The sequence below is a fragment of the Colletotrichum phormii genome (genome assembly GCF_030913505.1).
Source record: "Colletotrichum phormii strain CBS 102054 chromosome Unknown BDP81scaffold_4, whole genome shotgun sequence".
Classification (NCBI taxonomy): domain Eukaryota; kingdom Fungi; phylum Ascomycota; class Sordariomycetes; order Glomerellales; family Glomerellaceae; genus Colletotrichum; species Colletotrichum phormii.
The window spans coordinates 2,537,855-2,557,840 of record NW_026851446.1 but is presented as its reverse complement, the minus strand read 5'-3'; the positions used below and the strand labels follow the sequence as shown (position 1 = coordinate 2,557,840).

Here is a 19,986-nt window from a genome sequence, read left to right as displayed (position 1 = left end):
TGCGTTGCTTCGTCTGATTATATTTAGTGGCTCATTCCCTAGAGTTCTGGTCCGCGAAACCTTAAAAAGCCCTGTCGATTAACGTCTTACACGCCAACTTGGAGTGCCATGGGTATGTCATGTTATGCTAGTCATGCTGTCAATATCATCCCGGTCAGAGTCTGTGCGGCTATGGATACATTATTTCTACCTAGTGGTTCTTGCACAACAGAATTAATACCTCCGAGGTCATCAGAAAGGAGAAAAGAATCAAGCATCATCCTCATCAATGATCAGTCATCAATCAACACGTGAGATAAAGATTGAGCCTCTGCTCGAGCCACCCGTCTCAATGTGGCTGACGGAATTGTGGCTTTCTCTTAAGTGGAGACCCGAGGCCGATACGAATGCATCGGTCCTCGGTCGACTTCATCTTGTGCATTGCCTGAACCCGATCAATGCGAGCCCCTCGTAAGCTCGGAAACCCACGCCACTATCCACATCAACCGCGGCGCAATGGGTTTTCAAGAGCGGCAATGCCGAATCGGTGGGATATTTACATCGGTTTATGCTGTTGCCTCGCGGTGAAAGAACGAACACGCGTACTATGCGAGCCACTGATATGCTGCGGCCCGGCATCAGCCTCAAACGGCGTTCCGGCGATGTCGAGAAAACTCCGCTTCAGCGCCGATTACGCAGAAGTGAATCCATCGACGACTCTACCGTTTCCGGCGGCGATTTTGAGGGCTGTTGTATAAATTGACCACGGCCCTTTCGCGTCCTACTCTGATTGCCAGCTACTGCAACTGCCGCTTTGCCAATCACGGAAATTATGTCTATCATAGACTCGAAGAGAAGCTTGGCAGCTGCCGAGACGGAAGACGCCGAGTCTCTCTGCAACGTCCCTCCTCCTTACGAGCTACACTCCACCGGTCCACTCTTGTCTAGCGAGGCTGCCATGCAGTGTCAGAATAGCAACCCCTTCTGCATATTCCGTACTCGAAATTAATCTTCAAGCAGCTGACGGCCATGTGAACATCAACTTCCAGTCGCAGAATCCGGCGGAGCTGTGGGAGCAGCTCCCCCCTTTCCCGACAGCTGAGGATCTGGCGTTGCCGAATATCAACCTCAAGCCCGTACCATTCCTGAATGTAGTGATACAGGTAGTCGGTAGTCGTGGTGAGTTCCACGTGGCAAAATATTGCCCAAAGCCTCCCTGGTGGACACTAAGGTCGGCCTGCTAAGATATGCAATCAGGTGATGTTCAGCCCTTCATAGCACTAGGCACAGCTCTCCGCCGTTACGGTCATAGAGTTCGCCTCGCCACACATGACAACTTTGCCAAGTTCGTAACCGACTCTGGCCTAGAGTTCTTCCCGATCGGCGGGGACCCTGCAGACTTGATGTCGGTATGTCTTGCGCTCCTCTCTTGAATATTCTTTCCCTCGCGCTTGCCACTGACGGAAACCAAGTATATGGTTCGGAACCCTGGCCTGATACCCTCGATGGAGTCTTTGAAGGGCGGCGACGTGGGGAAGAAACGCCGGATGATACGCCAAATGCTCCATGGATGTTGGCGATCCTGCATCGATCCCGACCCCATCAGCAGTCGACCGTTCGTTGCTGACGCCATCATCGCCAACCCTCCGAGCTTCGCCCATGTTCATTGCGCGCAAGCCCTCGGCATTCCGGCGCACATTATGTTCACCATGCCTTGGACGGCGACGCGTGCTTTTCCCCACCCGCTAGCAAACATCCAACGCAACAAGGACTTGGACCCGCAGGTGACCAACTGGCTGTCGTACGGTGTAGTTGAGTTGATGACCTGGCAGGGCCTGGGCGATGTCATCAACAGCTGGCGAAGGAAAGATCTTCAGCTCGCGCCGATTCCCGCCAGTATAGGGCCAGGCGTGACAACCTTCCTCAAGATCCCGCACACATACTGCTGGTCACCGGCGGTGGTACCCAAACCTGCAGATTGGGGTCCAGAAATCGACGTCTGTGGCTTCTTCATGCGCAACGAACCATCCTACAAGCCACCTGCTGACTTGGACGCCTTTCTCTCAGCCGGACCGCCCCCCTTGTATGTCGGGTTTGGTAGTATTGTTGTCGACGACCCGGGGCGTTTGACAGATGTCATTCTCGAGGCCGCTGGCATCTGTGGCATTCGTGTCATCATCTCGCGAGGATGGAGCAAACTGGGAGAGGGCAAGTCAAACACAGATAGCGTATTCTGTCTTGGAGATTGCCCACACGAGTGGCTGTTCAAACGTGTGTCAGCCGTGGTTCATCATGGAGGAGCTGGTACGACGGCCTGTGGCCTCATCAACGCGAGACCAACGATTGTCGTCCCGTTCTTTGGTGATCAGCCGTTTTGGGGCCGAGTCATTGCAAAGTCGGGCGCAGGGCCCTTGCCCATACCACAAAAGGAGTTCCGTACGGAGCAGCTCGTAGAGGCCATCCGATACTGTCTCTCACCTGAAGCAAATCATGCGGTGCAAGAAGTAGCCAGCGCGATGCAACAGGAACGAGGCGTTGATACCGCCACGGAATCCTTCCATCGTAATGTCCCAGCCAACTATCTCGGCTGTGACCTTATCTGTGGTCAGCGCGCAGCCTGGCTGCTCGAGAAACAGTCCAAATCAGGCACCAAGCGGATGAGACTTTCGAACCAAGCAGCGTTGTCTCTAATCGATGCGAAGAAGATCAAGATGGCCGACCTGAAGCCCCTGAGAACAAAAGAATACGACACCGACGTGAAGCGATGGGATCCCATCACCGGTGGTGCCTCCTCGTTCCTAGGTATCGTTACTGACTTCACCGTCGCTTTGGGTGGTACCTTCATCGATCCGTGGAAGGAGTACAAGCGCTCCCGTGCGACGGGTCATGAAGCCGGTCAAGCGAGTGGTGCCGCCGCAATGGCCGTTGGCAAGGGATTTGCCTCCATGACTGGAGCGATAGTCAAGGGCGGCCTCGTGAGCATGCCTCTTGCTATCGCAGAAGGTTTGCACAACACTCCGGGTTTGTACGGCGACAAGGTACGAGACAACGGCAAGGTGGAAGATTGGAAGAGCGGAGGAGTTGTAGCCGCTAAGGTAAGTTTGGTTATCGAGTTTGATCACACAAAATCATGGCTGATGTGGACCTAGACCTTTGGGACCGGATTCTATGACGGATTAACGGGTGTCTTCGCCGATCCCTACAAAGGCGCGAATGAAGGAGGTGCGCTCGGTCTAGCAAAGGGAGTGGCCACAGGATCCGTCGGCCTCTTTCTCAAACCGGGAGCAGGTAAGCAAACAACACTCGTCTGATCGCTCCAGAAGTAGATCATGTTTGGCAAAAGTTTTCGGTCGAAGCTAACCCGGCGGCGTGGCTAGCAATGTTCGGCCTCGTTGCCTACCCTGCCCAGGGAATTCATAAATCTCTCAAAGCAAGGACCGGCCGTAGCCACGAAGTGTTGAAGGCGAAAACCGCGCTCCTGGACCACGACCAACGACAGAACAACGGGAACCCCCGCGACGGAAGCAAGGCCCTGCAGGTGTTCGACGCTTACTTTACGCAATAGAGTTATGTCGCAAAAACGACGCCGTTTTTTACGGGCAGCAATTAACGCCATATATACCCTACGACAAGTTACATCCGTCAACACTATTCGCGCATATCCCGACATCGCCACTTAGATACTAGTATTACCAAGCGGCTGGAAGCTCCAATGAACCGTCTCGGGGTCTCCTCGGTCCATGTGAGTGGCATCGTGAACCCATGGCATGGCTGGTCTCGTCATATGCATGCGGAAAGCAAGCGTGGAGAGCGAGAGGAAAAACAGAAGATGGAGGGTCACACTTGTTAGTCGCTAGGCAAAAGTTTCGAGCGTTCAGCCCACAAGCTGAACAAACAACCCAACAATGGAAAACAAGACAGGCAGAACACCCTAGGCGGGACGGGAAACAAGAGAGCAAAAACAAAACAAAAAGCGGGTCTATGTCGGACCCCGGTTCCGACACCTTGATGTCCTCCGAGTTGAGCGGGGGTCCGAGAACCCGGATGGCCACCGGGCGACTCAGCTCCCAGCTGTAAAAGTCCGCTCCAACGTCACCGAATTCACGAGCCGACACGACTTAGCACTTCTTGGCCGTGGGGTCGAGTCTCTGCAACCAAGCTTCGCCATTCGCTCTATGGTCCATTGGCCAATCGACCTTGAGAACATCAAGGTGATCGTGAGCTTGGCACAGAGCTGCCCGCGCCTTGGCGTCACCCGACTAATACCTCACGCATGGCTAAGAGTGTTCTAAGAAGGCAGTCGTGACCGACGACATGGACTCCACTGGCGCAATATTGGATCTTTTTCATCAAAGAAGCTTGTTGACGAGCGTACGACAAGAGGGGAACGTGCAAGGATGGAGGGATTATCCAACTGCGACAAGCGGCAAAGACGACTGGCGACGAGGGCAGAATCCGGAGGAAAAGGGCAGTAGCACGGGATGGGACACGCGCGACACACCTTGCAACCTGGCTAGGATGGAAGGATTTGCTTACTTGTGGGCAAGACGAGCAACGAACCTGCCCAAGCAAGCAAGCATGGCAGGGCTAGCAGGTCTTGGCTCGACATCTCGAAGAGCCTCTCGAGTACCATTGGAGACCCGAGGAGACGGGACCGAGAAAGAAAAAACTTCATTCACATGGCATATCGCAGCTATAAAAGACCATTGCATACCTCGCATCTTCCAATATCAAGCTCCTATCTTCAAGCTGTTTCCTAAGCTCCAAGTCCAAGCTCAAGCTCATATCTGACAAGACTTTTCACCAGTCCGTCCACAAGAGCCTCGTCATACCAGAAGCCTTACTCAGGCAAGTCCTTCAAAGTCACTCAGTCAAGATGCAGTACAGCCTCGTCACCGCAGCCCTGCTGCTCTCCGCCCTCACGGACGCGACCCCCCTCGCCCGCCGCCAGGCCTCCTCCACCTCCGAGACGGTCTCCGTCCCCGCGGCCCCGGCCTCCACCCCGCAAGCCCCCTACGACTGGTCCGCCGGCTGGCAAAAGACCTTCCCCATCCACCAGTCCTGCAACTCGACCCTCCGCGCCCAGCTCGAGGTCGGCCTCGCCGAGACCCAACAGCTCGCCGCCCACGCCCGCGACCACATCCTCCGCTTCGGCAACAGCTCCGAGCACGTCCGCAAGTACTTTGGCAACTCGTCCACCGCCACACCCGTGGGCTGGTACGACCGCGTCGTCAGCGCCGACAAGAACGGCATGACCTTCCGCTGCGACGACCCGGACCGCAACTGCGCGACCCAGTCCGGCTGGGCAGGCCACTGGCGCGGCGCCAACGCCTCCCAGGAGACCGTCATCTGCCCCCTGTCTTTTGAGATCCGCCGCCCCCTTTCTTCGGTCTGCGGTCTGGGCTACAACGTTGCCAACTCCAAGCTCAACACCTTCTGGGCCACCGACCTCCTCCACCGCGTCTTCCACGTGCCCCTCATCTCCGAGGGCGCCGTCGAGCACTACGCCGAAGACTACGCCGAGGCCCTCGAGCTCGCAAAGAACAACGCGACTTACTCTGTCGTTGACAGTGACGCGCTGCAGTACTTCGCCATTGACGTCTGGGCCTACGATATCGCTGCCCCCGGCGTCGGATGCCCTGGTGAGCTCGAGGAGGAGGACCACGACTACGATGCTACGCCTACGACTGCCGCTGCTGCTGGTGCCGCTACCACCACTGCCGCTGCAACCTCCAGTGCTCCTCAGGAGTGCCACACCCACGCTGACGGCGTTCAGCACTGCACCTAAGTCGTGCTCCTCGCAGAGACGACGTAGTAGTGTCTGAAAGGAGAAACAAAAACGAAGTGAAGGAGTAGTGGGTGAAGTGAGCAAGTAATGAAATATCGACATGCCGGAAACGATACCACTAGGATCATGAATTAGACGAATGAGGGAACATTCCAAACAACATTTTCAGGAGGGGATTTCTTAATGAACATAGATTAGATCAAACACCCGCATTATCTAAAAAATCAGTAGTAATAATAACAATTGCCTGTCAGAACAATACGCTCCCCCTTGCCATTCTCCTTTTATGTGTCAATGCTCGAGAGCCAATTCGTGGCCCTTCTCTATCCCCAACTCGGTTGAAAGCGTCGTTATTCAACTTTGCTGCCTTGCACCAAACCAATTATCAACGGCCGACTGAGCCCGTCGAAAAGCGCATACACTTGTCTGTTGTTGTATCATGATCATAGTCCAATCATTAACCTTTGAATGGTGCTCCAAACGACACTACGCTATGCAAACACTCAATCTACAATCAGCCCCTCCAAGACATTCATCGCCTTGCTACCCTCGCTCTCAAACTTGCTAACCATAGCCTCACACTCTTGTCGCAGCTTCGACTCGGCCTGGTTGGCATTGTGGTGAATCCACTCCTCCACCGTCATGCGCATCTCGGGGCTTGTCAGCTCGGTGCCTTTGTGAAGAAGCCTGTCTACCGGGTTCCTTTTGTCCGACTTCTCGGGGGATCCGAAGACAAGGTCAATGTCAACGGGGTTCCAGGGCGTAGTGCTTTGGAGGCTCGCCAAAGCTTTGCGCTTAGTCGGCGAGTTTGGTCTTGCTGGGGTGGATGAAATAGGCGCATGTGTCACTCGCTTCTGAGTTGTGGAGGGTCTTGAAGACGGAGGCTGGTTCTCAGCATCTGAGGACTGAGGAGATGGCGAAGGCGAAACAGCTGCCTGGCGAGCCGACTGGGCAGGAGAGATTCGCGGAGTCCCTGATTGGTGTTGCACACTGCGGCGAGCAGATGAAGTAGGAACAGGCGATGATAGCGGTGGCGGAGAGCTCGTCTTCAGTGCGCTCCTTGGTGTGGGCTCAGGTGCCTCAGATTCTGGCTCTTGCTCGAGCTCATCTGCTTGCTCCATCTCAGACTCTTCCTCCTCTTCCGGCTCGTCCGCAAGTTCATCGGGGAGCTCTTCTTCTGGTTCCTCCGGCTCCTCGTGTTCCTCTTCAGGCTCATCTTGAGGCGCTGCAGGCGCAGGCGTTTGCCGTGCCGAAGCAAAAGACTGGCGCGCAGACGCATCTTCGGCTTCAGTCTCGACCTCAGCTTCAAGCTCAGGCTGGGCTTCAAGTTCCGGCTCAACCTTATCAGCAGCGGCCGCAACCTGCGGCTCGATAGCCTCTACCTCTTCAACCTTGCCAGCGCTTTCCAGGGATGCACGCGACGCCAATGATGCCTTCGAGGGGCGACCGCGTTTCCTACCAGTGCTTGCGCGAGCAGGCTTTGTCGTAATCACCGTGGCAGTGCTGATCTCATCCTCTTCAACATCAGCAGGCTCCTCAGGACGGCTAGGCTCTGCTGAAACCGCTAACTCGTCTTCTTCGACGACCACTTTTGCGGCCTTGACCTTCTGAGCCTTGGTCTGCTTAGACACCTTACGGGGGGCTGCGACCTTGCGCCCCTTCTTGGGAACTTCTAGCACCTCAGGCTCATCAATGGTCATTTCGGCCTCCAGTTGCTTCAATTCGTCGTCAACATCGTTTTCGTCTGCCACGTATGGTTCCGCATCAAACATTTCATGGTTATCTGACGGCTCACTGACCGCAGACTCCTTGCTCGAATGGCTCTTCTTCGACTTCGCCTTGGGCGCAGGGGCTTTCTTTCGTTCGGAATCAGAATCTTGCATGATATCCTCGTCGTCGGTCAGCGGACGCTCAAGGTCAGCCTCAAGCTGCCGGGTAATCTCGTCATCATCTTCCGGGAATGCGCCGGGAGCAGTGCGCAAGGATGCTATCGACGCGTTTGACCTCTGTGACGTTGCCGAGGCTTTCCGTGTTCCCTTGGTCCCAGACGCGCGCGCAGTCTTGCGGCCTTTTGGTGCCTTCGCCGGTGGCGGCGCATCGCCAATGCTGATGTCCTGTTGTGATTGTTCGATTGTCGAGCTATCAGCTGCGGCTTTGGGGCGACCGCGTCCTCCGCGCTTCTTTGGTGCAGGCGCCTCAGATACTGTGAGCGCTGAATCATCGACTTCGTCGCTCGTGCGCTTGCGGCCTCGGGCAGGTTTTGATGGTGGCATAGGTTCATCTTCCGGCATGGCTTCGTCCTCAACTACTTCGACAGGCTCGTCCTTCTTTGCCTTGGTCTTCCTGCCTTTCGCCGCGGTTGTGGTTTTCTTGGCGCGAGTGCCCTTCTTGCTGCCCATCGTGGAGGTCGTTGTCAAGACGCTGTCGTCGAACTCAGCGGGAACGTCTGTTATCGATGTGATGTCGGACACTGATGTCGCGACTGATTGTACGGATAGCCTTGATGTGTTCTTTGAGCCTCGGGCTGCCTTGCCCTTTGGCTTCCTCGTGGAAGCGTGTTGATTCACCAAGGCGAAGTACGGACACTGTGGGGATCGGTTGAAGTGTTCGTCCCTATAATTGGGTCAGATGATGTTTGGGGAAACAGAACTCAGGAGACGTACATGGGCTTGTCGTTCTGTTCCCAACCGTCCAAAGCAAGCTCGCAGTAGGTGCAGGTCGCCATGTCGTTGTACTCGAGGGAAGGCGTGTATTTCCATCCTGCTTCGGCGAGCTACAATCTGGTCAGCAGAGGAAGGTCTAGTCGAAATGCCGTGACTGACCTGTTTGATCTTATTCTTCCAGCCCCTCTTTCCCTCGTGTGGCCACCGTCCATCGAAAGTCGCCTTCCTGGCCGCGATCATTCGAGTGCTGGCAGGGTCCTCAGATGGCAGACCGTTCAGGTTGGCTTCGATGCCCGCGACAATGGCCCACCCGCAGTCAGGAGAGTGCTTCAAGTGCTCCTCGAGGGGCTTATCACCCTCTTCCCAGCCATCGAGAGATTTGTTGCACAGGAAGCATGCGACGTTATCGGGGTTTTCGGGGAACGGCCGCCAGACGAAACCTGCTTTCGCGAGCTGCGGCAAGTTAGCACACGCGTCGTCCTCGACCCAGCTCTTGCGATTGCAGACATACATCTTCTGGCAACAGATACTTCATATGCGGCCATGTGAGGTTTTTGCCGCCTTTGGTCGCGCCTGATTGACGGCGCTTAGGTGCAGGGTAGACTTGATGGAAAGAGCCCAGGCGGCCATCGTGTGTGAAGTATTCGTTAGGGACTAAGCCCTCAAAGGCGAGGTTCTCGGTCATATTGGGCTATAGCTAGGCGCTTTGCAACAGCTATGAAGCTCGGGGTTCGTGCAAAGTGAGGCTGGTCGCGATCCGGAGCGCGGACAGGTTGCGCAAGAGACGTGCACAGGACGAACGCGTCGATCGCAGGGAGGAAATATTATTCGCGGCTAGAATGCATCGGGTCACAAGAGGTTGAGCTGTGGTCGCATCGGTCTTTGAAGAGTAGAAATGGTCGAAAGGAGATATCGAGGGGAGCAATGTTTTTCAATCGTCGAATGCGGGAGAGTAGCAACACAATCGGAGTCGAGAAGAGCAAAGATTGAAGTGGTGATGCGGCAGACACCAAACCGTATTGGCTATTCCGATCGCGTTTGTTTACATTCAACCTCTGTTTCCGTGGCTAGCTGGTGGGTCCGGCGGGGTGTGGCTCATTTCTGCCCTGTCGGTTTTGTGACAGGCCCCCTCAGCCACACTGCGTTAGTCATTCAGAACTCCCGTGTCGACTTCGTGTTAGGACTTGAGACATGCACCAAGAAGCTCACTCGAGGACCAAAGAACGGTTTGCATTGGATTATTTCCTTGGATTCTAGAAATCCTCCCCACAGATTCAAAATCGCGTACCTTCTCCTCCCAAGATATCCTAGCCTGAAAAATCTCTATCCTCAGATTGCACGATTTTGCCTGGCAGTTTTCTCGCTCCGCCCAATGAAGAGAGGCTCGCTCGTCTGGGCAGCAAGAAACCCTCGACTACACCTTTCTCGGCTGAGTCAACGCATCCTTCGTGTCCATGTCCCCATGCACTCGCTACCACCTCTCACGCGGGCCCTCCGTCTCTGAGCTCTCTCCAGTAGTCATGGGGAATCTCGCGAAACAGATCAATGGCAAAACCAGGGACACTCTCCAGCACTGGTTCCAGATCCTTGTCTCTCATCATCCACTCCATGTCGGTGAGACAGAATTGCAATAGCAACTTTCTGAGATCGTCATCTCGGGATGTGGTATTGGAATAAACGTGCTGAATTGTAACGGCTGTGGCTCGCAACATCTCGTCGGTGCCTGGAGCATGTAAGAGGCTCTGACGAAGTTTGTGCAAGCAGAGTCTCTTGAGTTCGACAATCTTGAACTGGTTTGCAACGAGATATAGCTTGGCATGTGCAAGGAAGACTTCCTTATAGCCATTCCGATGTTGTTGCTTGATGTCTTCTAGCCAGTCTTCAGTTGCCGCCTCGATGGCTTCAGAAGCAATGGGGAAATGCTTCTCGCAGAACTTGTACTGAGCGCTGGTATGCTGCTGAGGCTGCGAATCTTCCGAGACACTCCTGATCCACATGTACAATGACGATATCTCAGGCTGCTGGGTATTCTGTCGAGTACTTGCAGCTCCGGCGCGGAACCCCCCGCTCTTGAGGGTCTCGCATGAGTCGTATCTCCGGGTGCATTGACGTTCCCTTCGCCATCATCGCTCGCTAAATTAGGTGTATTATCGCTTCCATTCTCTTCCTTGATCGCGTTGAAGGTGCCGTTCTGCTTGCATTTGGACAAAGCAGGCACTGTGTAGTCGAGGGAGTAAGCATACTCCATCAAGTTGACAAAAGTAGCCGGCTCGATCTGAGGCCAGAACATGAGAGATGACGAGTCTCTTCCGTTGACACGTTCGTTGGCAATGCCAACTGTGATAGCTGTGCTCCGTCTGACGAAATTCTCGAAAGTTGGGGACAAAGCCAAGAAGGCAGATTCGTGACCGATATGGTTGATCTGGTCTTTGCCGATGACGACCGTAAGGGTCGTGGATCGAAAGATCCTGTAGTCTCGCGTTAGCTTAACTTGGCCAAGACGCGTCGAGGTAAATGGGGGCCAACCGGCTCATGTCACGCTTGCGCTTTAGAGACATGGTGAAAATTGATGCTATTGCAGAGGTAAAGTTTCGCTGAGAACTCGCTGGACTTTAAGAATAGTTGGAGGTACAAAGGGAAAGGGAAAAGAAAAGATTTTCAAAAGCTAGCCGCCTAGCGACTGATCAAATTGAGGGGACACTGCGGCGTGTTGATTCAAAGGTTAGGTTGGGAAAGGTAGGTACCTATCTAGGAAAGGGGAATCAGTTTAAGAAAGGTAGGGGAAGTGGAGATTCCATGTACAGGAGTGGAAGGAACGTGAGGCTTTCTGGGGACTGCCTTCCTTTCACGCGGGATTTTCTTCCCGGCATTCCAACATTCAGAAGATTCACGCTGTATCATAGACCGTAGAGAACACGTCAGGCTAAGGTTGGAGGACTCCCATCGAGCTTATAGTGTAGGTCGAACGTTTAGAGGAAAGAAAAGGGGGGCAAAACTCCTGGACCGTAAAGTAGACAATTTCGTATTGGCCTTTTGTTCATTTACGTTAGCCTCTATGACTCTTTGTTGTCTACAATAAGTCAAGTATTTCTGATCACAGTGTATTCTTAGGATCGGAAATACTGACGGCTGCTGACAGGCTCTTTCTTTTTGGCGAATGAGGGCTAGCTTTTAGGCATCCACTGTGCGGCACCAAGAGAGGAGATTTCAGCAACGGCTCGGACACTCTTTAGCGGAGTTTAGACTCCAGCCAAGCAACTGCCTGTGTATCGTAATCCGAAGAATACGCCATGTGAGCAGTGAGATTACTGCCGCTGGCATCGCACACTCCGTCGTGGTAGTTGCAGTAGTCATGGACTCTATCGGCGAAGACGTTGAAGGAAGCAAGTTGTCCAGCAGTCCGAGGGTATTTCTGTCCAAAGAGTCAGTTACAAACAGGCTTCAGAGGCCGATCTGGCGAGATTGAAACTAACGCCGGTGGCACCGAACGCAGAAGCGTTGCCAACGTTGTAGGTATGGTTCGGCATGTGTCGAGGGTTGCCGTACAGCAGGATTGCCGCAACTGAACAGCCATGTCAGCAGATTATTCCCAGACCAGATTTTGCGGTGAAACGTACTGTGATCACCAACAGTGTGAGCATCGAACTGAGGCTTAGTGTAGTTGCCAAGAATATTGCCATCACCACCGCCAGCCAAGATGTCTCCAAGAACCATGGCGCCCTGGGAGTATCCCATCAAGACGATCTTGGACTCGGGGCAAGCCTCTGCGTATGTGATGATCTGCTTAGCGTCATCACGAACTCCAACAAAGTATTAGCTGTCACTTCCAGACTCGTCCGTGGCCGGGTAAACGATATCCTCATAGTTGCTGTTAGGGAAGGCCTCCATGAGCGGGTCAATGACCGTTATCAAGCTTCCAGGATAAGACAGAGTCGTTCCACGGGCAGAGCAGGCAAAGTGCAAGCAATGGCGGCGGCCTTGGCGAGGAGAGACATGGCTGAGAATTCGATCAAGAACGAATGTCGTCGGTGGTGAGTTATCGAGTTATGAGTCCTTGGCGACAAAGATGACTTATATACATGATGCGTGACTGGGCTCTCCTGACTTTTCGGAAGCCCGGCCATGTGTAGACGTCGACATTTTTGTGGCTCTCGGCGATGCCACGCACTCCCCCCGCCGTTCTAGATTAACGGAGTTTGCTTCCACCGTTCGTAGATCTGTGGGGCAGATCCGAACGCCGGAATGTCACGCCAGGCACGGACGTTTACCTGGATCGGCTTTGGATATCGAAGTTTCTCGGCCGAGTATCGAGTACGGCGTCGTTATGTTGAGTAATCATCTGCGCAAGGAGTTGAGGCAAAACAAACCTAAGCCCAGGGTAGTGGTCGGTAGTCGAAGGATTATGCGGGCCGGCGCGTTGCATCTTTTGAGGTACTAGAGAGGTCACGATGCTTACTTGGACATACTTGAAAGCTGCCATTGAGCTGAAGACTTTTGCTTTGATGCAGCCTTTCATGGAGTACCTTTTGCGAAAACAATCGATACCAGGTAATCGCAGCCTACTAGTCTCTCTTTGTCTCTTCTGCTCCGAGACGCGTAGTACCCAAGACAAACAAACAGTTGGGCTCGTTTTCTTTCTATCCAAGTCAAGACAACGTAGCATGGAACTTAGAAATCTTGGGGAATACAGCAGATTACCTCATTCTATCAGACATAAGACTTCGAAGAGGGATTTGGAGGTGACCAGTATCGTCTATCATCTGTGACAAAGGGTTGATGACTCAGGACTTTAGCTTACCTGAGGCACCGTACCTGCCTTGCATGAAAAGTCGACCTGACGGTATTTTAATTCAATGGAAGCCACCATGGAAGGAGCGGCAGGCGGCTCTACTGTGGTCGCTTGCGCTTGCCGAGCCGCCTTTTGCAGCTCCAAAGAAAAGGAGCCGGATTTCATACAATCGCTCAACTGACAACGACGCGCAAGCTCCACCCTTGTCTTGCAAACTTCCACTCATCAAGTGCCCTGCATCAACAGGAATCAACCGACATTCTAGGCAAGAAATAAAACTCTTGATCCTGCTTCCTACTCGCCAAATTCATTGCGGGTTCTGATCAAGCATCGAGGTACATCACGCACCGCAGCCATGCTTGGCAAACGGAAAAGATTCGAGGACTTGGACGAGTAAGTACGACCCAAGCACCTTCTGACTCGCTTCAGCCTTGCTAATATCCGGTGAAGTGCTATTCAGTCCAGGAACATCAAGTTCATTATCGGTCCAGAGAAGAAGGAATACACCGTCTACGAATCCAGCTTCACGGCCTTGTCGCCTCCCCTACGCGCACTTCTTACAGGAGTCTTTCAGGAGTCCCATGAGGGCAAGGTCAATAGCAGTGATTACTCACTGCGCGATTTTCCAACCATGGCCGCAAAAGTAGCGATCGATGACGAGAGTGATGCAGATATCCAAAATATAACAGCGACGACGCAAGACACGACCAACGCAAAGTCTCGAAGATCACTGGGAGATTACATTAAAATCCCAACCAATTCTCACATGGGCTCGCAGCAACACTTTGCCAAGCAGGCTTTCTCTCCATACACGAACCCCGGGCGAGAACAAATCAATGCTGGAGCTAGCCACCCGAATCTCGTCGGCGTCGAAAATCTGAAAGACGCTGCTAGAAGTGTGGAACACCTGGAAGAGATATTCTCACAACATCAAAGTCTCTACCTACTCGCTGAAAAGTACACCATTGACGATCTCAAGCAACTTTGCTTGGACAAAATTGGTCACTTCTTGGTGCATTACCCCAGAACAACGGAGCTGAGGCGCGTTGTTTCAAGATTCGTCTCCACCTATGAAAAGACGCTTCCTGGAGACAGATTACCGAGGCTGTTTATGAATTACTGCATCGCAAACATGATGTGGTTCAGTGGCAATGGCTTCAATAATATGGTCAAACGCACCCCGGAACTCGCCGTCGATCTGTTTTGCGGGATACCCCAGTCATACTGGAAGGAATTAAGGGATGCATTCTTCTTTGATTAAAGTGGGCAACGGATTTCCCCAATTTCTTTACACGAGAATTGTTATCAATCCGATGATTAGAGGCATTTTTGGCAAAGTGCAAGTCGAGGTGATAGTCTTCTACCAAGGAGATGCACAAGTCGATCATCAGAATAGTTTCTCATCATGGAAGGATTGGAACTCAAGTTTGCAGTTCTAACACGAATGTGACATGCGTGATGGTTTTTTCTCAGAGATACTTAAGCTAATTTCAGACGTTGGAGTCAGTCATTCGGCATGCTCAGGTAATACTGCTGACACAAGATCATCGTCAAATGGGATTCGCCGTCCTGCGCCAGTTCCTCTGCCTACGATGGCACATTTACTCTCTTACCAAGGACCCATTATCAAACCTGACTTTTTTCGCTCTTGCCCCGAATCACTCTGCTAAGATCTCCAACGGGAAGCTCCAAAGGGAAGTCAAGAGAAGCCAAGAGGATGGCGAAGATGAGCCACCAGCCAGCGGCACAAGTCACAAATGCACAAGCACCAGCGGCCTGATAGCGAAAATGTCAGTAACAAGGTTCCACCTCGTAACACCCCCCGTCTTCAGAGACTGACCTGGAGCAGTTTTGCGGCGTACGCAGCATTGCTAGTGTAATCCATGGCAAGGAACCAGTACGCAGCGGTGATCAACCCGAAAGCAGCAACGAGCGTCAAGAAAATGACGAAGAAGACGATGTTCGTGCGGAGCGAGCAGATGAGGAAGACGACGCAGATCATTCCCATGGCGAGTGTGATGAAGCCTGTTCAAACAACCTGTGTCAGTTCAAGTCTATTGTGGTATGAGGAAAGGGTAATGAGCAAGTACTGACCGAAGCTAGCATTAAACCCCTGCGTTGTCAATCCCTCAGCCCCAGACGTCGCGTTCGCGGGAGCGTACGATGAGAAGGCGGCAAAGGAAGGGTTGAGGGTCGCGCCGAAGGTGAACCAGAAAGAGGAGAAGGTGAGGAAGACGACGGAGGGGAAAGTGTTACCGAGGACCCATTCGAGAAGACCGCCTACGAACATGAGGAGCCCGCCGAAGAAGAAGTATGAGCCGCTGTGGAGGATGAGGTGTGAGTCTGAGGACCGTGAGATGAGAGGTGTTGGAGGATGACTTACATGCCTGCCGCACCGCTTCCGCCTGCTCCCCTCCAACCCATCAAGTCACAAGCGAGAGGCGTCAATGAGATGAGGAATCCAACAATGGCGCTGTTTTAAGTGTTAGTCAATGCCAATGAACCGATGATCATCCACCAAAGGCATGATAGTCTCTTACATTGGAGTCGGGTTACCAAAGGTCCTGCGTAGGTCCCCCTTGACGTTGTTCTGCGGAGACAGATACAATTTCTCAAATAACTCAGGCGACATGGAGATTGACCCGGCCGTCTTCATCCTCCTGAGGGCGTCGTCGCGGCTCATCTGGGGCGCCACGTATTCGTCCTCTGGGTACTCGTTATAGCCGCCCCCATTGGGTACACGACGATGGTGGCTATCGATGCGTTGGTGCTGCTCCGAGAGGCGGCGGTGCTCGTTGTGGTGGGAGTGGGAGCGGACTTCGTGAATATCTTCCTTGTTATCCATTGCGAAGGTGGTGTTTCTGGTGTTTCGTAGGGGGAGTGATTAAGTGAGGTATCAAAGGATATTGACCGACCGATGAGCTCGAGGAGAGGGATAATGATACAAATGGTACACTATGTTCTTTGGATGAACGGAGGAAATAAGAGATGACAGGAATGACAACCAAGACTGAACGCAGACATCCGAGAGGAGGACTGGGTCATTAGATGTATAAAGGTCCAGGCCGGCCGTAACGGGCCTAGTCCTCCACACACATCTCTTTCAGTCCTTTCTCGCGTTGCGGCGTTCTCTCTCTGTCTCTCTCACACACCCTAAAGAGCGTTTCCAAGACGTAAAAAAGAAAAGACTGGGGGGGTTTAGCAAACGACCGGGGCCATCTTGGCAGTTGGGAGCCCTGCTGGCACTGGGCTAGGACGGTTGAGACGGATAGGATAGTCTTTTCCCACGATCACCACTTCACATGCCCCCCCTCCTCCCCAAAACCCCGGTCACCCACACGTCAAATGGAATACCGGGGTTTACGAGGACCACGACTGGGTTATCTGGTGGTAGATCTTCTTGAACCAGAACGACCGACGATACAAACGCGTCCGTGGACCGTGAGGAGGAGGAGTGGGCGAGAAGGCAATAGGGTAGGAGGCTCCTCCACGAGTCCACATCGACCGAACCCACTTTGGGGCTAGGACGACCGGCAGACGGATACCCCAGGATTCGGGACAAGGGATGGGTTGCTTCAATCTGGAGGGTGGCATGATGCAGGATCTACGACGATGATTCGTTGGAACTGCTGCTGCGAGAGCATGGTTCGAACGAGTAGCCATCCGGAGACACTGGGAGGTAGTCCATTGGGGAGATTATCGGATTGGATGGCAGCACGTTTGGGGGTTTGGGACATGGTTTGGTTGAAGCTGGGGGCGAAAGGCAAGGAACTTGGGATATGTAGGAGAAGGGTGCTTGCTTGCTTTACTTGGAGCGTTGCGTCCTGTCTTGGACCAACAACGTCTCTCTCTGTCTCTCTCTTCCCTAGCTGAGGGTGTGAAGCACGCGGTCTGGGAAAAGTCAAACCGTCAATGTCTCAGTTGAACACATTCGGGGCTGAGGGGAGGAGGAAACGGCGAGACCTGCCACGCCTGCCACGCCTGCCAGAGCTCATGTCACAATCACACTGGTGAGTCGTCAAGGGTTCGTGCGGATGCAGAATTGTGCGTTTGAGGCGTCACTGTTGGACTCTTCTGGGCGCGTTGTCTGAGGCTCTGACCGAGTCAATAACCTGCCATGCCCCAGTTGAGGCTTACTCGAACAATCTCGCGTGGAGGCAAGGGAGAGAAACCGCTGGCGCTTCTTTTGGGGGGGAATGGGTGAGTTGGTTCGTCAATAGAGGACCTGGGCAAAGCTGGGGTAAGGATGCGGAACCGCACAAACGAACCAACGAATCAACGAGCAGACGAATGAACGACATGGAGGAACGGAAGTTTTCTGACTCTGGTATGCAGAATAGCGTGGATTGGATAAGGACTACCCGGCATTGAGCGGCACATGGATGTAGTCTGGGAATAAGGAAGATGGACGTGAGGTCCTTGGCTTGACGGGAGCGAACACAACAGTTTATTTGACCGGTCTTGCAGTAGCGCCAGCAATTACGTCCGTCCTTCATCGTTTGCTGTCCCTCCCCGGTCCTCCATTATCCGTGATCTATCCGTGATCTACCACGTCGAGACTGGAGACTCTAGAGTGTAAGTCCGTTTAGTATTCCGAAAAGGGGAAGCTGGGTTTGGTTGGTTTGAGTTTTGGGGGAGGCCTTGCGGATGAGGGGGGAAGGGAAGCTTCAGCTCGTGTGGGGCACGCTTGGGACTGCCCCCGGGCTAGAGGTATTGCGGGGAAAGCTCTACACCTCACCACACTTTGTCGCTTTCTTACTAGGGGGTGTGACGGGTCAAGGGGATGGGGAGCATCGGGGTAGCGGATGAGGCGTGTGCGTTCCATCATTGCATGTTCAGAGGTATTGCCTACTCCATAAACTTGCGGCACGACGGAAAAGGGTAGCGAGGATGAACAAGGGGAATTGGGAAGTTTAGTTGGGATTCAGAGTGAGATGGGATGCTGAACCTGAAAGATGGGTTGAGTTGGTCTGAGAAAGACTATTCGACACTCCGAGACTTGACAGTTGGATGGTTGGTGCTCATGCAACCCGGCCGCCCAATGGACTTGGCATATAGGCTTGGGATTCAGAGTGTACATGTCATGATGGATTCACTTGAGGCTCAATTGAGAGGCGCCGTCGGGAGGTGGAAAGGAGGGGAGGGCGAAGCGGCAGATGCGGCCCCCAGCACTAGGCGCTACGTTACCCCAGACTTGGCAGCACAGCCCTTGACTCGATCACGAATGATGAAGTGACAACCAAGATCCCAAGAGCGATCGTCCTGTCGGCGCATCAGAAAGGTTGGAGATTTGAATTTCGATAGAGGGGGAAGGGGGGTGGTGTGACCTGGTATAAATGCCGGTCCAAAAACGCTGCGAATGCGCCCGTCACAACTTTAAAGACGGCACCAGGACGGAGCTATCTCGGCACGGGATCGCCAACGCGGCATCTCTCACGATGGGAAATCCATGGAGGACGAACGAAGGTTTCACTGGGCCTCAGAGTCTAGTTCATGGATCAACAGAACCCAAGTGTAGTCTGCTTCTATAGTCTCGCATTGGGGTTGCTGGTGACCCTTTATGGAGGAAACTAGCATTCATTCATCTCGTAACAGCATCTCATCTCATGAACCCCTCGTTCAGCATGCCTTCACTTCCGTACTCTAGAACGGTCCGCGATTCATATCACGAGTTTGATATCTTGACCCATCAAAGCTTCCCCGCAGCATTCATGGCCCTCTCCCCATCAACAAGGACACACCACCCCTCCCCGCCGCGAGTCCCGCCCCCGAACCCGGCAACAACGGCCTCGAAGCCGCCCTCGCCGCGCGCGTACTCGAGCACCGCGTCGTCAAAGGTACCCGGCTGCAGCCAGACGGCGGGCACGCCCAGCTCTTTCGCCTCCTGCAGGACCTTGAGGGTCGCGGGCGGCGGGGTGATGATGGACACGGCGGTGTCTTTCGGATTGGGCAGGGCGGCGAGGTTGGGGAGGGCCGGGTGGTCTTTTCCGAGAGCGTTGACGGTGCTTGCGGTCGGGTTGATGGGGGTTGCGGGGATGGAGTGGGATAGGTACCAGGCGAAGACTGTGTGCGGATGTTAGTGAGGATAGCTTTGAGTGAGGCTTGAAGTTGGAGAGGTTTGAGGGGATGCGATGAGTGAGAGTGAGAGTGAGTGTGAATGAGTGAGTGACAGCTCCTCAAGCTTAGACCACGGCACTGCACGGCAAGCAATTGAACGGGAATAAGCAGCCGGGAACAACGTACTCTTATTGCCAAACTTGGCAGGGTTCGAGCTGGCGCCCACCACCGCAATGAACTTTTGCGAAAAGAAAAGACGGGCCGTAGCTTCGGTCGACATGTCGGGCACTAGTTTCGGGACGGACCAAGGTGTGGAAAGTGTATTCGAGGCGCGGGAACGGGAGTTGTTGAAGAGCGAGGAGGACGGAGATGGAGGGGTTCCTCGGGCGGGCGACTCGGACCTTGAAATGGAGTTTCGAGGGGCCAGGCTGAGAGCTCCGACCCCCGAGCACGTCAGTGGGACCCTTTAGGGGGGCGGCCGAGGCGTGCGGGCCACGGCTGATGACGCGACCTGCCACTGTAAGTCTGCCATGCATACCACGGAGCCGCGGTTACTACCTGCCTTATTCTAGAATCTTAGTCAGGCTTGGGTTTTGATATGTGAGATTGATTCTGTGAGGCCTTCGAATGCCCTCGTGGCAATGTATCATAGCAGGTTTTCTTTGACGGTCTTGTTCCGGATAGCCGTGGTCCCTGAATCGTCGGAAGGA

At 53.7% G+C, this 19,986-nt stretch overlaps 9 protein-coding genes across 9 annotated transcripts; 4 read left to right on the top strand and 5 right to left on the bottom strand.

Moving 5' to 3' along the window:
• Nucleotides 1-1,124: 1,124 nt before the first annotated feature.
• On the top strand, nt 1,125-1,691 carry BDP81DRAFT_268727 (uncharacterized protein; the record flags this gene model as incomplete). Its single annotated transcript, XM_060582913.1, has 3 exons — nt 1,125-1,158; nt 1,237-1,388; nt 1,452-1,691. Coding segments are annotated over 3 exons (426 nt in total), but the record flags the coding sequence as incomplete, so codon positions are not given.
• BDP81DRAFT_311972 (UDP-glucose,sterol transferase) lies at nt 1,680-3,544 on the top strand (the record flags this gene model as incomplete). Its single annotated transcript, XM_060583766.1, has 3 exons — nt 1,680-3,074; nt 3,129-3,267; nt 3,357-3,544. The coding sequence occupies 3 exons, from the start codon at nt 1,680-1,682 to the stop codon at nt 3,542-3,544; spliced, it is 1,722 nt and encodes a 573-aa protein (XP_060449367.1).
• A 1,311-nt stretch (nt 3,545-4,855) lies between these two features.
• BDP81DRAFT_311730 (putative peptidase family-domain-containing protein) lies at nt 4,856-5,767 on the top strand (the record flags this gene model as incomplete). The annotated part of the gene is made up of 1 exon (XM_060583747.1): nt 4,856-5,767. The coding sequence occupies one exon, from the start codon at nt 4,856-4,858 to the stop codon at nt 5,765-5,767; it is 912 nt and encodes a 303-aa protein (XP_060449366.1).
• Nucleotides 5,768-6,270: 503 nt separating this feature from the next.
• Nucleotides 6,271-9,115, bottom strand: BDP81DRAFT_311220 (uncharacterized protein; the record flags this gene model as incomplete). Its single annotated transcript, XM_060583706.1, has 4 exons — nt 6,271-8,380; nt 8,431-8,540; nt 8,590-8,883; nt 8,942-9,115. The coding sequence occupies 4 exons, from the start codon at nt 9,113-9,115 to the stop codon at nt 6,271-6,273; spliced, it is 2,688 nt and encodes an 895-aa protein (XP_060449365.1).
• A 533-nt stretch (nt 9,116-9,648) lies between these two features.
• On the bottom strand, nt 9,649-10,846 carry BDP81DRAFT_420656 (uncharacterized protein). Its single transcript, XM_060589864.1, has one exon. The coding sequence runs from the start codon at nt 10,425-10,427 to the stop codon at nt 9,912-9,914; it is 516 nt and encodes a 171-aa protein (XP_060449364.1). The 5' UTR covers nt 10,428-10,846; the 3' UTR covers nt 9,649-9,911.
• A 635-nt stretch (nt 10,847-11,481) lies between these two features.
• Nucleotides 11,482-12,570, bottom strand: BDP81DRAFT_479308 (Alpha/Beta hydrolase protein; the record flags this gene model as incomplete). The annotated part of the gene is made up of 5 exons (XM_060594886.1): nt 11,482-11,842; nt 11,904-11,992; nt 12,048-12,194; nt 12,255-12,407; nt 12,510-12,570. The coding sequence occupies 5 exons, from the start codon at nt 12,568-12,570 to the stop codon at nt 11,660-11,662; spliced, it is 633 nt and encodes a 210-aa protein (XP_060449363.1). The 3' UTR covers nt 11,482-11,659.
• Nucleotides 12,571-13,424: 854 nt separating this feature from the next.
• BDP81DRAFT_368796 (uncharacterized protein) lies at nt 13,425-14,640 on the top strand. Its single transcript, XM_060586571.1, has 2 exons — nt 13,425-13,612; nt 13,670-14,640. Exons 1-2 carry the CDS (start codon nt 13,575-13,577, stop codon nt 14,478-14,480), a joined length of 849 nt encoding a protein of 282 aa, XP_060449362.1. The 5' UTR covers nt 13,425-13,574; the 3' UTR covers nt 14,481-14,640.
• Nucleotides 14,641-14,662: 22 nt separating this feature from the next.
• Nucleotides 14,663-16,181, bottom strand: BDP81DRAFT_167763 (GPR1/FUN34/YaaH-class plasma membrane protein). The gene is made up of 5 exons (XM_060582131.1): nt 15,760-16,181; nt 15,603-15,692; nt 15,314-15,540; nt 15,060-15,244; nt 14,663-14,995 (listed from the first exon to the last, which is right to left on the bottom strand). Exons 1-5 carry the CDS (start codon nt 16,062-16,064, stop codon nt 14,846-14,848), a joined length of 957 nt encoding a protein of 318 aa, XP_060449361.1. The 5' UTR covers nt 16,065-16,181; the 3' UTR covers nt 14,663-14,845.
• Nucleotides 16,182-18,908: 2,727 nt separating this feature from the next.
• BDP81DRAFT_458793 (CoA binding domain-containing protein) lies at nt 18,909-19,556 on the bottom strand (the record flags this gene model as incomplete). The annotated part of the gene is made up of 2 exons (XM_060593460.1): nt 18,909-19,282; nt 19,463-19,556. The coding sequence occupies 2 exons, from the start codon at nt 19,554-19,556 to the stop codon at nt 18,909-18,911; spliced, it is 468 nt and encodes a 155-aa protein (XP_060449360.1).
• Nucleotides 19,557-19,986: the final 430 nt, after the last annotated feature.

Excerpts from the sequence above, each read along its gene's own strand:
- BDP81DRAFT_167763 (XM_060582131.1), bottom strand. The coding sequence starts at position 16,064 with ATGGATAACAAGGAAGATATTCACGAAGTCCGCTCCCACTCCCACCAC. Across the intron at positions 15,541-15,602 it reads GGAAGCGGTGCGGCAGGCAT|CGGCTCATACTTCTTCTTCG; the intron begins GTAAGTCATCCT and ends CATCCTCCACAG. Across the intron at positions 15,245-15,313 it reads GGGGTTTAATGCTAGCTTCG|GCTTCATCACACTCGCCATG; the intron begins GTCAGTACTTGC and ends TTGTTTGAACAG.
- BDP81DRAFT_368796 (XM_060586571.1), top strand. The coding sequence starts at position 13,575 with ATGCTTGGCAAACGGAAAAGATTCGAGGACTTGGACGA. Across the intron at positions 13,613-13,669 it reads AGATTCGAGGACTTGGACGA|TGCTATTCAGTCCAGGAACA; the intron begins GTAAGTACGACC and ends TATCCGGTGAAG.
- BDP81DRAFT_420656 (XM_060589864.1), bottom strand. The coding sequence starts at position 10,427 with ATGTGGATCAGGAGTGTCTCGGAAGATTCGCAGCCTCAGCAGCATACC.